This window comes from Morus notabilis, unplaced genomic scaffold (assembly GCF_000414095.1).
Source record: "Morus notabilis unplaced genomic scaffold, ASM41409v2 Scaffold552, whole genome shotgun sequence".
Taxonomy (NCBI): domain Eukaryota; kingdom Viridiplantae; phylum Streptophyta; class Magnoliopsida; order Rosales; family Moraceae; genus Morus; species Morus notabilis.
The window spans coordinates 323745-340496 of NW_010384344.1; the positions used below are offsets into that span (position 1 = coordinate 323745).

General features: G+C 34.0%; 3 protein-coding genes across 4 annotated transcripts in view; all 3 read right to left on the bottom strand.

Moving 5' to 3' along the window:
- LOC21405545 (SH3 domain-containing protein 1) overlaps nucleotides 1-2232 on the bottom strand; it is a 6103-nt gene extending 3871 nt beyond the window's left edge. The window contains exons 1-4 of the mRNA XM_024176539.1: nucleotides 1978-2232; nucleotides 1242-1355; nucleotides 1017-1086; nucleotides 791-939 (exon numbers count right to left, since the gene is read on the bottom strand). Of these exons, the coding sequence (XP_024032307.1) occupies nucleotides 791-939; nucleotides 1017-1086; nucleotides 1242-1355; nucleotides 1978-2037 (393 nt within the window). The 5' untranslated portion in view covers nucleotides 2038-2232. The remainder of the gene's footprint in view (nucleotides 1-790; nucleotides 940-1016; nucleotides 1087-1241; nucleotides 1356-1977) is intronic.
- A 3702-nt stretch (nucleotides 2233-5934) lies between these two features.
- Nucleotides 5935-16713, bottom strand: LOC21405547 (aspartic proteinase CDR1). Of its 2 annotated transcripts, XM_024176542.1 has the most exons (2): nucleotides 16702-16713; nucleotides 5935-7002 (listed from the first exon to the last, which is right to left on the bottom strand). In XM_024176542.1, exons 1-2 carry the CDS (start codon nucleotides 16711-16713, stop codon nucleotides 5935-5937), a joined length of 1080 nt encoding a protein of 359 aa, XP_024032310.1. The 2 variants fall into 2 exon arrangements, with proteins under 2 accessions (XP_024032310.1, XP_010113016.2); XM_010114714.2 differs by lacking the exon at nucleotides 16702-16713 and having other exon boundaries at nucleotides 5935-7257.
- Nucleotides 10053-11300, bottom strand: LOC21405548. The gene has a single exon (XM_010114715.2). The coding sequence runs from the start codon at nucleotides 11116-11118 to the stop codon at nucleotides 10174-10176; it is 945 nt and encodes a 314-aa protein (XP_010113017.1). The 5' UTR covers nucleotides 11119-11300; the 3' UTR covers nucleotides 10053-10173.
- Nucleotides 16714-16752: the final 39 nt, after the last annotated feature.

The following is a 16752-nucleotide window of genomic DNA, read 5'->3' on the forward strand; positions in this document are numbered from 1 at the left end:
CAAAACCACCAAACCAAAAAAAGAGGGGGCGGGGAGGGAAGGAAGGAAGGAGGGAGGGCTTAAACAAAACTAGGAGGAAGCCAGCTAAGCCAAGCACTATCGTCTTGGACTACAGGAACAGGAATACCAGTTCTGACATACCTAACCCCCTAAAGTACTCGAAAATTTTAGAATTTAATAATCAGAACTGTGAGCAAGAGAAACATGGATTAGTGTGTTTTTCCTTCTCATTCTAAGTCTCTTCCAGACCGTCCATGGATTACTGTTGACAGTTGAGTACCATAGGATAGTGTTTGCTACCTAAGCTTTCTCTCCCTCCTCAAATAAAATCGTAAGACCCACAAGTGTTTTTCATACCCTTTAGCCCACAAATAGAACTTTGGTAGCTGAAATCCTAAACCTGATTGTCAACATAGTGTAAAGCAAAGCATAATTTTCAGTTCCTTGAAACCTTCAACCATGAAAACAATAACTCCTCATGAAAAACCCCTTTGACAATCCCAAACTTAGACTTAAAGTTCCAAGCTTAAAGCCCACCACTTTCAAACGGTACAGTCCAAAGCAAAAATATACATCACAAAGTTTTAAAACTTGATAATCAATCAAACATTTTAGTATTTGCCATATCCCCATTTATACGGGGGGTGAAGTACTGACATATTTTTCACAAACACAATGGTTATCTCATATCTGGAATGCTCTGCCATGATAATGGTGAAATCAATTCTGACAAGAATCATGTGTAAACATTGATATAATGCTTGCACGAAAGAGATAATGAAGAAATTACCTGATCCACAAGAATCTTAAGCAAAGCATCTCTCTCCTTTTCTATCGAATTATGTGAGATACCAAAGTAAGTGGAAGCTCTAGCAAGGGCAGAATGAATGGTTTGATTTGCATCTCCATATTTGCAAAAATCCTCGGCCAACTTTCTCACTGAATAATTGAAGACAAAATCTCATACACAAGCATTGAGAAAGGAACCAAATACACCACATAAGAAAAACCGCTACCTATCTCCATTTGCTTTGAGCTTACAGAAATGAATCCTTCCACTCCACGAACAATATTCCGCTGAAAATGCTGGTGATCATAACAGATTATTACACTCCATGTCTATTACTATAATTCCTTATAGCAATTGCTTGAAGCAGTGTATAAGGCATCATAGGAATTTTAGTACTCAACAAATCTGTAGTAGTCAAAATTAAAGGAACTTTAAATACTATAATATAGACCTTAGCTGCCCTTGTAGAATTATATAAATTTTGAAGTTGTTGGTGGCACAAGAGTTCATCTTCATCAACCATTTCGGTATCATTACTTAAGGTTCCCAATCGTCTTAATACTGCCTGCAACATAAACAACATTAAAGCCTTAATTAGAATATAACAGAAAACCAAAGTACTTCACTTGGGACTACATTTATGCGCTTAATGAAGTCAATCACAATAAAAGATGCTTTTTTCTTCCATTAATTCCTTGGTAGGCAAAATGAACAGCACAAAAGTAAGACCAACGTTGAAAAAAACCTGACTTTAGCAAGATTAGAAGATTCTGTTGAAATACTATTAAACCTTTTTCTACATGTTGAGAGCAGATGCTCTAAGATTATCATTTTCCAAGGGTATATTAAAAAAAATTAAAAAAAAAGCTGAAAGTGGTCCCAAAAGAGAGAGAGAAGAAGATTTAAAAAGAAGCAACTCTAGAACCAATTTCACGCTCAGAATAGAATCATAATCTTAAAAATCACCAGCAATTTCTTCTGCTTTACAACGAGCGAATAAAGCTTAAAAGCTTAAAGTTTATCATAATCAACAATTTAGAAAAGAACTTTGCAGAAAGTAAAACTCATCAAAGCTTAAAAGCTCATTTCAATCACATATGCACACACACATATATAATTACACATACCTATATATGTATATATGTATATATATATGATCATCCCCAATATGAAAGTAAGAACTAAACCTGCTGTTGCCTTGCGACTTGCTCTCTGAGCTTGGTCGCCTGCTTCCGAATGGCGTCCATGGATTAAGCAGAAAGATGAAGAAGAGAGAGAAACAGCAAATTAAGACCTAGATAGATAAATATTAGATAGTGATCACCAGGTGAGAGAGAGAGAGAAAGAGAAATGGAGGAAAGGGAAAGGGAAAAGTTGAATTGCTTTTTGGTGTTTGGCTGCTTCTCTGTTTGCAATCACAATCAAGAGAGTGTATTTTGTTGGGTAGGTAACCGAAACTGCAGAGATGGATTGGGAACGAATAATAATAATAATAAACATGTTTGGCAAAACGAAGAATCTTTTTCTTTTGAGAGTCAAAATCAAAAAAGTAAAAACAGTCCATTCCATTCCACGACAATTCGGTGGACATCATCAGATCGATCCGATCAGAAAAGAATAATAATGCGTTGGAAAACAACTGTGGATGTGATGGCGTTTTCCAAATAGCGTTGGATTTGGTTATTAATCAACGGACGCTAATGTTTCAGTTCAATATGTGGGACTTCTATGTCAGAGAGCGAGAAACTGCAGTAACTGATTTTTTTCTTTTTTTTTTTTTTCAGTAAAAGATGTGTCGAATGTATCCAGCAAAAATAAGATGTAAAATTAGTTGGATGGCGGATTTTGATGACCTTTTTGAAACTAGTGGCCAATTTTTGTATTTTTTAAGGTAAATGGCCTAGCTTTTTTTCCCCCCTTTATGCTTAGGTAAATGATGGTTTTTTACAGTAATAAATCATTAATACAATCTATAATTGATAAACCGGTTTGCGATAAATTGGTAAATTATTGATTAAAATTAACTTATCAGCGATACACTACCTAATAAATCAGTGATAAATGCCCTTTATTGTTGGTTTATCATGCTATTATTAATAAACGCTATTTTTTAATGTAAAAATTCAGTAAATAACTCGAAAAAAGTCATTTTCACACATATCTCTTATTTATTGTTGTAAAAAAAATAGATTAAATATATAAATCTTTTTTATTTTTAACATAATGTATTTTTTTTTAGGTTATCAAAAAGTCATATTATGTATTTTGTATAATATCACATTTATACGTCTGTATTGCAAATTTAAATCAATCTCTATAATTTCCTCGTTAATGATAATTTCTTACCCAAAAAAGTAAACAAAAGAATTCCAAAATTAAAAAAAAAAAACAATTAAAATTGATAAGAAACAAATAATAAACTTTTTAAAGTTTTTATTTATTTATTTTTATCTTTACCCTTTCGTGGTGAATATATATTATACCGATGATAATCCACCGACTTCCACTGTTTTATAATACCAAAGGTAGTCTACCAACAGGTTAGAATACTAAACAAACAATATAACAGTTTGAAATGACAAAAAGATCATGCAAGCTATACTACGTCGCGGTGCGAATATGCACCTGCCCCCACCAACAAACGTATCTTTTAATGACGACAATTATTTGTTCCCGCATCGTTGCCAAAACTTAGTATCTACAAGCATTTAGCGTCGATATGATCGATATCTTGTTGTTAAAGATTGTGTCGTCGATATTTTTTACAGTGGTATCGCTCACATCGTGAATTGTGTTGGTATCAAAAGTATTTCAGTGACGTTTGAGCTGATTAAACGTTCAACAGGAGGCTATTTAGGCCTCGTTCACTTTGCGGATTCGAGTTTTTAATTCGAGCTGAGATGTGATATTTCCTGAGAACTTTCTACTGTAGCAAAAAAGTTAGATGTGACATTTTCTGAGAACTTTTTACTGTAGAAACCTAAAACTGAAAACTCGAATCAGTGAAATGAACGAGACATAATAATGTGTTTCGGCCAAAAATGTAAGTTATGTGATAGTTTAACTAAACAGATTGATGGGTCATTTTAGGTTAGGTATACGATCACATTAATGTTTTAGATAAATTACACTTGAGCCCCCTGAAACGTGTTACAAAAATTCTCCTTAAACTTTAAAAATAACAAATTTTCCTCCTGAATAATTCGCCGTTAGCAGGCGTCCTCCTTGTCCGCTCTCTCTATTAAATTTTAAACGTTAAGTGTGACGTGTCAGTCGCTGAGACATTTAATTTTTAATGTAATATGAAATGACGATTTTACCCATATAGTCATCCCTTTCTCTGGTTCCCTGTGTATTTTGCCATGGAACTTGGCTTGCATGTGGTTGGTCTTGAAGGAGGAAAGTCTGGGGATGGAGTAGAGCCAGTAGAAGATATTTGAATACAGTAGGTTACAAATTTTCATCTCCTCAAAACAATCCTAGACACGGGTCTTGTAGCTGCACACGGCACAACCCCGCGGCGCATTAACATTATTTACAAGAATTCAAAGGCCACTCTTTAGTGAAGTTTGTGTTTAGAATCATGACTACCTTATATTTTCTGATCATATCTTCTTCCAGAACTTCAAGTATAGGTCATGATTCTTAAGTCGCTGCTCGGCACGCGCCTATTTTTATAGAAAATTCACTTGCATAACATAATGGTCTTTCAACTTTCTTTCTGGGCACAATAAGTAAGATAATTTATGAATATGGAACATTGAAACATAGAGCAGGTGGCCTTCTTAGAACTAAGATATGCTTAAAAGTATAGCTGTTTATTAATTTGTTTTCCATACAATTTATTAGAATACAGTAGGCCCACGGTGAGAGTGGCGACGGCGGGGTGCCACCGAGGTCGAGAAGGAAGGCGGCGCATGGGAGGAGAGCGACGGCGATGCGGGAGTTGTGAGCAAAGAAAGAGACGGCCGGAAGCGAGAAATGTTGTTGTTGAGGGATCTACGTGAAGAAGGACGGGCATCGGAGGGGTTAGGGTTTGGATCGGAGGAGAAATTGTTGAAGGAGGGAGTGGAGGAGAAGGAAGGAGCGCTGACTGAAGAGGAGATGTAGGGACGAAAGGAGCGGGGTTGGAGCTCCGGCGGGATCATCTTCACCAGTGCCGGAGACGATGAGAGGATTTTGGGTATTATGGAATAGATTTCAGAATTTGCCTTAAATTACTTATTTGTCCTGATAATGAGAGTCACATGTCAGAAACGTGATATTTACCGTTTAAAATTTAACAGAGGGGGGCGGATAAGGAGGAAGTGTGCTAATGGAGAATTATTCAAGGAGAAAATTTACTGTTTTTAAAGTTTAAGAGGAATTTTTGTAACACACCAATAATTTAAGAGGCACAAGTATATTTTGTCCTAATGTTTTTAAACAGATTGTGCTACCGCCTAACTTATTAAATATAAATATTTACGCTTTTGCTAAAATAGAGGACCGTACATCTGTGTATATATATATAATGATATATAGAAGGAAGAATCATAACCTATGATATTCTTTAACACATTAATCACTTAAGAAATGGACATAATGTTACTGATTCAAAATATCATTTAATACATATAGGTAAATTGTTGCTTCATTAATTTGGCAGTTAGTCTAAGTATTTAGTTTGAAGATATCAGTTTTTATACATCGAGTTTGAATATTAAAAAACGTGACTTTTTTTAATAGAAAATTCAAAAAAAAAAAGTGACTATTTTAATCAAGCCGCCCAAAATCAGCAAAAGCAATGAGAAAGCAGTTTAGTCTTCCTTCAAGAAATTATTAAATTTAGAAAAGAAAATAAAACTTCGATTAATTTTGTGGGTCACCTTGCAAATTTTTTGTTTTGTTGTCGTTTGTTTTTTACTCTGACCTTAGTCTTACGCAACTCTCATGAACGGTCCGACACATATATAAAATGAAAACTTTCCAACAACACAACATGTACATACGTGAAAAGCCAAAACACTACCAAAATTAATCCATTAGAAAACACACCACAAAACAAAATGAAAATAAGCACTACAACTATATATATATATATATATATATATATAGAAATATCTATATATTGATCAAACTGATCTCTAAGTAGTAGTAGTCAATCACATATTGGTGCAATCAGTAGGCTTAAACGACACAATCCCACTCTCGAGATCATACCCAACCAAGAAATTCATCTGAGCCAAGTTGCCAAATATAGCAACGTCGTTTGAGGGAATCATGGTGAAGCAGAACAAGTCATCCTCAACCTTCGCAAAAGTGTTCATCGGCTGCAAAACGACATCCGCGCCACTAAAATGAGCCGTTATAATCGGAGCACTAGCAAGACTTTCACTCTCCTTTTCGGCTCTGAAACAAAGGCTCAAAACCCCCTTCGGATCGCTGACCCTCTCGGCGTCAACGGCTTCCGCTAAAGCCGACACCAAATCGTCGTGGAATCCGACCGGAAGAAAGGTCAACGTCGTCCCGGAATCGATTATGATGTTGCCTTCATTGCCAGCCAAAGCTTTGGATTGATTATGATTCTCATGGTAATAGACCAACCTCTTTTTTCCAACGCTAATGGCCTCCAAAGTTAGGTAGTAGAAGGTGTTAGGCTCTTTCGCGACTAAAGGCGTGGAAACGACGCTGGGACCGGAGACGATCCCGGCTCTGCCGAAGCTGATCTTGCTTGTGACATAAGGTTCTGAGGTTAAGGGAACTAGACAGTAGGAGAATTTGCCTCCAATGGACTTGCCTAGTTGAGAAACTAGAGAAAGAGGGCCGCCGCCGAGGCCTATTAGGCCCGACCCCGACTCGTCGAACGTGCCGCCGTTTTCGCGGCCGCAGCCGAAGATGATCTTTGGGAGGGAAGTTGAGCCTATGGTAAGCGTGTCGGAGGCGAGATTTCCCTTGGTGAAGGAGTGGTCGCCGTAGGAGTACCTGTACTCGCACGTGTCGCCGCCGCGCTCCGCGGCGGCGTCACAGCTCGACTCGAGCAATTCGCTGCAGGGTTTGGACTCGCAGGCGATGTTGCGGTACGTGGAGGATTTGTTTGGATTGAACATGGGCGGATTTTGCTTGAAGCATTGCGTGCATGGCTTGCATTGCGTCCACATGAGGTCGCTTCCGGTGTCTGCTATGCCGAGGACCGGGACCGGCGGGGTCCCAAGCGAGACGTTCATGAGGTACTCTCCCTCGCTTGGGATGATTTTGGATTGAATTGGTATGGATGACGACGACGAGGAGGAGAAGGAGAGTAAGGTGGTTGGTTTGTATAACCGGTCGACGCGCGAAAAGGAGCGGCCGAAAGCGCTGCGAAGGCGGTCGAAATTATCGGCCGCCAAGGGATTGTAGGCCGGGGAAAATGGTGAGTCGCGTTGTATGAGATCAATGATGAAACCTCTAGTGAGTGCTTCTGTTGGGAGAGAAAAATCATTGAGCATAATAAGACATCCAAAAAGAACAACACTGAGACAAAAAGACAAATGATTGACTGCCATTTTGAAGTAAAACAAGAGAGAAATTCTAAAAGGTGAGGACGAAGAAGATGTGGATAGTGTGTTTATATTGAAATTGTGTATAAACTGATAACAGTGGGAAATTGGAACTTGGAAGGTCAAAAGATCAAGGATGATATAATGTAATTAATTTACCTTAATTTATCGAGCCATATTAATGTATAATAATAAGTTGGTTAACTTGTTGATTTTTTCACTCAATGAAAATGTTAAATGATTGGCAACATTTGCAGAAGATATAAAATCAAGTGATCATTGAAAAGGGTCCTGAACATAAAAACGGATTGTATTGAAGGACTTTTTAACTCTCTGTATTGAAGATGGAGTGAATTAATCACAAATAATATTATGATTAATCGTTTAGAATTCCATAAGTACTTCCGTTTTTTGCACAGGCGAGGGAAAGGACGTGCGTTTTCCGTTTATAACTTTAACGGTAGAATTCTATTAGTACAAATTGACATATCAATTTAACACCCCATATATACAACAACAGTTGGTATTAGAAAATAACAACGGTTTCTAATTCTCAAAAAAAAAAAAAAAATCGTGATAGAGCATGGAATCCTAAAAATATTCTTGCTCAATATATGTTAATTAACAGTTTCTTTTAAGGGAGATAACTTTGGGAACGCGAAGCGAATCATGTTAATTGGTGTCTTTAGTTATTTTGTTTTGCTCTTCATTATGTCAATTGCATAAACCAATGCACATCATCTAGGAACTGATAGAAAAGTCTCGCAATCTCAGGAATATACAGCCTAGAAATTTAACCAGTCAAAAAAAAAAGAGATCAGTTGCATAAACGATTTGGACAAATCAAGAAGACATAAGGACTGAAGATCATAGATGATAGCAAAATTTTGCTTCTGCGAATGATTGATGCACATGAACATAGAGACACTTTTCCTTCCTTTTTTTTCACTTCACTAATAAAAAATGGACTATTAGGATTCTAACCTGAGTGACACACATACTTACAGACCCAACTACTTGAGTTCAGCAAAACTCTTCAAGAAACGGGAACAACAATTTGCCCATGTTTATTTCATTAGTTTAGTTCAGTTCAACTCAGTTTGAACGGTCAATACAGTTTGAACTAGTGTTTGGTAAGCACGCAGTTTAAATTATATTCTCCGTTTGAACTAAATCGAACGGTCTAATTAGAGTTTAGCTCCCCCTACAGTTCAACCGTTCAAACTTGTTAGGAACCCGGAAATCTGAGCTTCATTAACAATACTAAAAATGGAAAATTACAATATAGATTGGTGGTTTCGAGGACTCCCGACCTGGCAGTTTCGATGACCCCCGACCTCCAAGATAGTGCACAGCACTAGACAGTCTCTATAAATCTCATCATGCCCCCTCCCTAACAACTAAACCCCCTATTTATACTACTGTTAAGACTATTGAAAAAGACTTAAATATTAAGTTCTTAACAAAATCAATTTTGAACAGTAAAAATGTGCGCACTTTTTCTGTTTTTTACACCTACCAAACACAAAGTCGAATTTTTTTCCTCGTTCAAAATTCAAACTTTAACTACATATCTAAACGTCAATTCAAACTACAATTTAAACCACACCGTTTAAATTTTTCTATTTAAATCAAAAAGTTTAAATCAACAAAATTCAAACTAGATAACCAAATGGGAGAAGTTCATGATTTGAATAACCTCCAAATCTTGACAACGTCTTATTGCATTCCAGCAGGCTTTTCCAAGTGGCCCTTTTTTAATTGACTTTTGGTAATATAAGAGAAATTATTCATTCTTTTATAATGAAAATCCTTTTAATTTCTAAAATATTGAGTATTCCTATTAGGATAAGTTGAGATGTGAGATAAAAAATAGGCCCCCATCACAGTGGAGCTCCACAATCCAGAGTCCAGACTCAATATATAGTACTTGCACAGTTGCACTCTAATTTTCATGATTGGCAAAGGAAGGGAAAAAAAAAAATTGGAAGTTCAAGATACAGATTACAGAATGGTAGCACCATTCCTTGCTGCATATCGCACTTTTGATCATTAAACACTGACTGATTAAAAAAGAATGGGAACGGAATAATCATTTTAAACACCGATTATGATTAGCAGTTGATTTGTCAATCACAAAAACAGAATTTCAAGACCTCAATTTCCTCTGCATCTAGGAGGGAATTGATGGAAACAAAATCAACACTTTTACTGCAGAAATTTTGTAATTTATCATGTGAAATCCAAAAAAAAAAGGCTAGAGTAAGAGAAGAACATATAAGAAATAGTCCTCTCCATCTGCCAATTGTTAGAGCATGAGTTTGAAATGTTATAGAATCACATAAATAATAGTCCAAAATCAAAGCAGATCTGATTGAAACAGTTGAATAACTCTTCACATACCACTAACTTAAAACTATCATCTAAATTAATCACGCTTATTATATTGATTTAACTTTCTCAACCGAATATACGGAGGACATAATAATATAACATCAGAAAACTTGTTAAAATTACTTACCATGAACGTAAAAAGAAGAATAATAATAATGATGAATGACCTGTGAAGGGGCTTAAATTAATATGTAAAAAGCATGTTCATGACAATAAGACTTCAATTCATAACAATCTTACCTTAGAAACATTATAAGAACCGCCATATGAAGGCAACTTTCAAATCATATATATTTATGTATGCATATACCAAGATTTACAAACACAATACACATTGCAAACGTTGCATTTTATAAATATTAAACCATGAACAACTTGTATCGGCTATGTTTCTGAAATTTATGAAGTAACTTAAAAAAATAAAAAATAAAAAGAAAAGCAAAGTTTTGAAAATAACGCTCATTGAGTAATCTAATCATCACTTAGCTCATCTTCTATGCCAGAAACGTTCATCCTCAAAGATGCTTGCTTAGCCAACTTGACAATTTTCTGGGCCTCTAAACTAATCTTCTTTTGTTCCACCATTGCCTTTTTGAGTATCTTTCGCTGCTCTTTTATGGAGAAACTGCCTAAATCCGCCAACAGCTCCTCGTTCTTGCTCCAACCGAAATCATCTCTTTCTGTCCAAATGTCTTCCTTTCTGGTGGAAGAACCCTTCTTCGGAGAACACCAGAAGCAACCTGGTTTTCTCGGCGGGGAGGGAGATTCCCTTGAATATTTCGAAGAGCCCAGAGGAGAATTAGAAAAGGACCGACTTTCCGGTCTCAAACCGAAACGTTTCTTCTTGTCGAAGCCCCGTTTCGAAACGTCTACACTTTTGCGAGTGAACTCAGAAGAAGAATTCGAGGTGGAACCGAAACGTTTCTTACCGTCGAAACTCCGTTTCAAAGACGGGAATTTCGGTCTCCCCAGAGACGAATCCGAAGAAGAATTCGAAGAAATCGAAACCGACCCACATTTGGGTTCCCCTTTAGAACGCGTTTTCCGCTGTTCAGATGGCGTTCCCGGCGAGTCCAAGGGCGGTGAGAGAGACCCAGATTTCTTACCAGCTTGGTCCTGTCTGGAAGGCGAGAAAACTTTGTCATCCAAGTGGGTCTTCGAAGCGAAATGGGAATCGAAACGAGCAGAAGAGGCGTGCGAGGAGGGTCTGGGCTTGGGGTTGGCGGTGGTGGTGGTCGCGGGGAAGGATTTTAGTCTGGAGAAGCGGGATTCGAGGTCGGTGGGGAGGACTTCGTCGGCGAAACCGGAGCAGTTGATGGCAGCGACTTGTTCGAGGACGCAGAGGTCGCGCGCTTGGGAAATGAGGTCTTCCACGGCCGAGTCGTCGGTGTCGGAGAGGAATGAGAAATCGGCCATCTTCACGAGGCGAAGATTGGAAGAAGCTTCAGCTCAGAGCACGTTTTTGATAATTAGACTCAGAGCAAGTTTTTTTTTTTTTTTTTTTTTTTCGCTTGATCGTTCTTTTCTTGCAAATTGGCAATCTAGGGTTTTTCTCACAACTTGGCAGAGTAGTAGTGCACCAGTAGAGAGGAGTCTTGCACTGGGAAGAAAGGTGTGTAACGGCTAACTCATGATTTTGGCTTTTCTCTGGGCTGCGAGTTTCAACGAGTGGGACCCACTTTTATTCTTAGGTGGACCCGCTAGGATCTTCCTTTTATACCTGCTAACCAGGTTTGTTCGTTGTTTTTTTTTTTTCCTCAGGTTTACCTTAATCTTATTTTAATAATTTTTAAAACTCTCATAATTAGTTTTTAAAGTTTCATTCTGTTTTAATTTTGATCGTGTGGTTAGCTTAGTATTATACATTTAACAGAACTTATGGAAATTAAATATCAAAATTAGAAACATATAAAGTTTAGGATCTAAAATCACATAAAAAATAAAAATTAACTTTTACATATAGTCTTAAAACTTTAGTTGTTTTTAATTTTAATCTCTAATTTACACATATTCTATTAAATTTTAACGTTTAGTTAACAAAAATTAAAATTGAAACAAAATAAAACTTTAAAGATTGTGGGACATATGAAAAGTCAAAAACCAAAGTATGATTGAGAGTAAATCTCAAAAACTATTTTTTGAATTAATCCTTTTTTTAACAAAACAAGTTTGGGAATGTTTTTGCTTTAGGTGGTTCTATTTACACTTATTTACTTTTTTTCATTCATTTTTAAATTAAAATTTCTTATACATATATTAAAATTTTAATATTATATTACAAAACAAAAAAGCCTTACATAAAACGATAAAAAAAATGACAAATACGATAGCTTAGGGTCCATTTAGTTCGCTGATTCAAGTTTTTAATTCGAGTTGAAATGTGACTTTATGTGAGAGCTTTTTACTGTAATAAAAAAGTTAGATGTGACTGTTTTTTAAACTTTTTACTGTAACAAAATTCAATTTCTAAACTCAAATCGGTAAAATAAACAGAACCTTAATTTATGTAATTAAAATTCTATTATAAAAATAAAACTAATGAGGAAGATTTTTTTTAATCTCCGTACATTCCATGTCATATCTTCAAATTATAAATTATTGCTATTTTTAAATCTATGAAAAACTATAGTTTTTACTTTTCAATGACCATTTTAATAAGTTGTATGGAGATATATTAAGGTCTCGCTCATTTCGTTCATTTGAGTTGATGAGAACATGAGTTTAAAAGTGAATGTGTGTAAGAGAAATCATTGTAGTAAAAAAATTAAATTTAAATTTTTATGAGAGAAAATACTGTAATAAAAATTTTGAGTTGTAATTCAAATGATAAAACGAACGAGTAATATTTTTTTTTTTTGTTACTTATTATATGAAAATTGTTCCTTTTTTTTTTTCGTTTCGTGATTAGGTTATTTTGCTAACCATTTCGTTTCTTTAGAAGGCTAATCGTTTTGCTTTTTGTTTTTTTAGTTTTATAAAGTTACATTGATTCCTTTTTTTTTTTTTTCATTTCGTTTGTTTTTCTTATGTTCATATGTTGTTTTACCGTTTTATATTATTTTGCTTTTCGTATTTACATTTTTCTTTTTAGTTTTTGAGTTTGTTTTGCTTTCTTTTTTTTTAAATTGTTTGTCTTGCCTTTGATATGTTCATGCCATTTAGACGCTTTTTTACAAGATGACATATCTATTCAATGAAATAATACTTGCAAAACAATTGTTATATGATAAATTTTCTTTACGTATGAAAAAGGCTTCATACCTAAAACTTAAACAAAAGAAATAGAGATATAGATCAATGATAATATGAACACAATGAATTAAAATGAAATGATAGGTGTGAGAAGAAAAATAAAGTGGTTCAAAATTAATTATAATCTCATAAAAATAATTTAAGATAATTTTAGAATAATAAAAGAGTGTAGAAAATAAATTTATTCATTTCAAAATTGTATGAAGTGTGAATTTAGAATGCAGTGTGAAGACTAAAGATGAGCGTATGAATAGAAACATTTCTATGTGGTCCTTTTTATTCCTTTTTAAAATAAAAAATTTGCCATTTTTTCATGCTATTTTTAATATAGTAGAATAGTTGAAAGAAAGAAATTATTGGATGCATTTTAGAGTGGAAAAAAAGAATATTGTATTGTTTGGTAGACAAGAAATTAGGCAAAAAAACAAAAAAAAAAAAGAAGTAAAAAATTCATTAAGATCACCGTTTTTGAATCCTTTCAACTTTAACGAGAAAATGGAAGACGAAAAAAAAAGGTTTAAATAACTAATTTGTCCTTAATTACATGTCATCTACTCACTATATATAAGGGTATAATGGTAAAATAAATTTATGGAGGTTATTTTTGTGCTATTTTCTTTCTCTTCAATCGAACATGATTGTCCTCACTTACGTTTTTTATATTCTTATTCCTTTTTATTTTCTAACCCACTTACTACGCATACTGTATGCAGCATTAGAGAGGGAAAGTGATTATATAAATCTTACGGTATTTAAGCAAGGATTCAAACTTTTATACCCTTTTATTAGAGGCGCATTTCCCTAAATTTCTCCTTCTTTTTACTTTTTTTTTCCTGAAATAAAAGATTTATGTGAGATTCTTTCATTTCTGCATTGTATAAATTTTCACATGATAGAAAAGGAAAATAAAAGTACAAGCTTTGAATTAATAAATTTTTTTTGAATTAATAACTGAATTATATATAGAGATTTTATTTGGTGTTCTCTCTTTCTTAAAAACATTAGTGTTTTATGTTTATCATCCGTCAAAACTGTATTAAATCTAGTTAAAAATCAAATTAGATTAAAAAAATACATATTTAATAATTAATAAACAGAAAATATTGATATATGTCAACCATTCATTATTAAATTGACAGTCATACACTATTCAAAGGAAAATAGAAAAGTTGCAACATGTGCGTAATTAGTATATGATGCATCTCATACATCACGAGGGTGTCAAGATGTGGGAGAACATAAGTAGCGCTAGTATTAAATTTTGATATTAATTTTGAGTTGTCCATTGTTACTAAATTTTGATATTAATTTTTTGTTGTCTATCTTTTTAATTAGAATTTTTTTTAATGGAATATATAATCTTTTATCATTAACTGATCAAATGTAATCATATAAGACAAATGCGGGGGTTTTTCTACACAAAAAACTTGTCCATTATGAATGGAAGACTAGAGAGAGTGACCTTACACCAACTTGAGATTCACGATGAGTTGTATTTGTTAATATTACAATAAATCAGCTATATGTGATTTTCGAGCCAAAAAAAAAAAAAAATCAGCCATATGTGATGTTAATATTAGTCGTGTACACCTCTCACAACACTTTATTTTGAAATATTCTCTAGTACGTTAACATACTAATAGATTATATTTTATGTCTGTTAGATTTATATAAAATTACGTAAAAGTAAAAAAAAAAAATACGTAGATCTAACAGTTAAAAAGACCTATCGATACATCATGCATACATGAGAATCTCATATTTTAGTTTTGTAGAATTATAGTAAACAACATCTTTTCAAGAATGCCGACTTATTTAGGATGTCAATGTATCATTAGTGATCTTTATCACCTAATCGAAAAATGTAAAACTGTGAATCCTTTACATCATAATGTGTGTCTTAAATTTAACAGTTATACGAACGATGGGATAAAAACGTATGACGATGAATATGAACAATGATTATTAGCATTCTATATTTTCCTGGAAAAATAAATGTTGGAGTTGTTAGAGACTTAATTAATAAAATATTTATGAGCAACCGGGCCACGAAACAGCTAGTAATCAAAACAAATGACGTAATCTTTTACTAACTCAAATAACGAACTTTGTAATTTAATTGTTGCTATATATACTTTGGTCCCCACAGCACAACAAATAATCCATTTAATTAAGAGGGCAAGATAAGGATGCTAATGAAACCTAATTAAATTATCAGCCCAAAAAAATTAGAAGAAGATAGCAAATATTATTGATTTTCGGTGAGCTAGATTAGAAAGTAATAGGGTAGTACATTAATGCTTCGGATCCAATGGTGGTGAAATTGGTGGTACCCCATGCATCATTCAAACAGAAAAAAAAAAAAAAAAAAAAAAAAAAAAAAAAAAAAAAAAAAAAAAAAAGAATTTTAATAACTAGTTTTAATAGTTATTCTAATATTCACTTATCAACGGGTATCATCGTTTTAGCCATAAAATATATTAATCCGACGGTTATAACAATTATGTAGTAGACAAAAAAAATGACAATTAATGGAATTAAAATTCTTATCACGCCACGTCATTAGATTTTTATATTTAGTGATAATTTTTTATGGATACGTAACCATTAAAAACTTGTCCATATATATTTATATATAATTACGACAATTCAATTGTTATGATATTTAGTTAAAGGCTAATCTTTTGTTAATAGATTCGTTAGCATTATCACTATTCACTTGCATGCGCCTTGTCTTCTTTATATGCCACTTTTCCTCCTCTTCTTCTTCAAACTTGACCACTTTTAGTCAAAAACAGACAACTTCCTAGAAACAACGTTTGTGTCAAATAATTTTTGCATTCAAATTGTTTGAAGTGCAAATATAGATTAATTATCTTTTCAACAATTCCAAGATGGAAGATGATGATGAACCACAAAAGTCTCCAAAACCAATATGTTGTTTTGGCTTTTCCTCTAAAAGAACAAATGAAAGGAAGGTGATGAAGAACAGTAAGGCTCATGGAATTGAGGAGCCAAATAAGGAGTGGGAAAGGAAGGATGGCATTTTGTCAGATATGAGCACTTTTTCGGTCAAAGAACAAGAACGGAGGCTGAAGATGGCACTGGAAGAGGAAGAGAAGGTTGCTAAGGAGGCAGAGAGGGTTGTCCAACGGATCAAGCAAGAGTCAGCTAGAATGAATGATTCCACTATCAAAAAAATTGTGGCTGATTATGAAGTTCACTAATCATGATTAAGTCACGACCATATATGGATTTTTTTTTTTTTTTTTTTTTTTGCAATTAAAAGAGGGTTTGAAGTTTTTTGCTTTAAGTTGTCCTATGATGAGGTTTTTATAAAAGCTTGTACCTTTTCTTAATTATTAATTGAAAATTATATATGTCTTGACGATGTGAAAAAAATAATAGATGATTTATAACCAAGAAAAATAAGAAACAAAAAATTCACCAGATTTAGGACTGTGCAATGTGTTTTCTCTTTTCCTTTCCATTTTGTAAATGTTGTTTTGTCAGAATTAATGTTCTACCTTAGGGATGATGAATCTACAAATGAAATCATATGTGCGAAGACGCGTCTTAAATAGGACGGGTTAAACCCACTTTAGTCGGGTTCGGGTTGTGAACTGGTTCATGAGCTATGTTTCTCACTACTAATATGGTCGCTGAACCTTTTTTGACATCACCAATAGTCCTTGAAAAAAAGAGTTCATGATCATTGACAATGATGAGAGAACAGAGTTCATTGACCAATGACAACATTAGCACAAACTTATGAATTTTTTTAACATGCTTTTAATG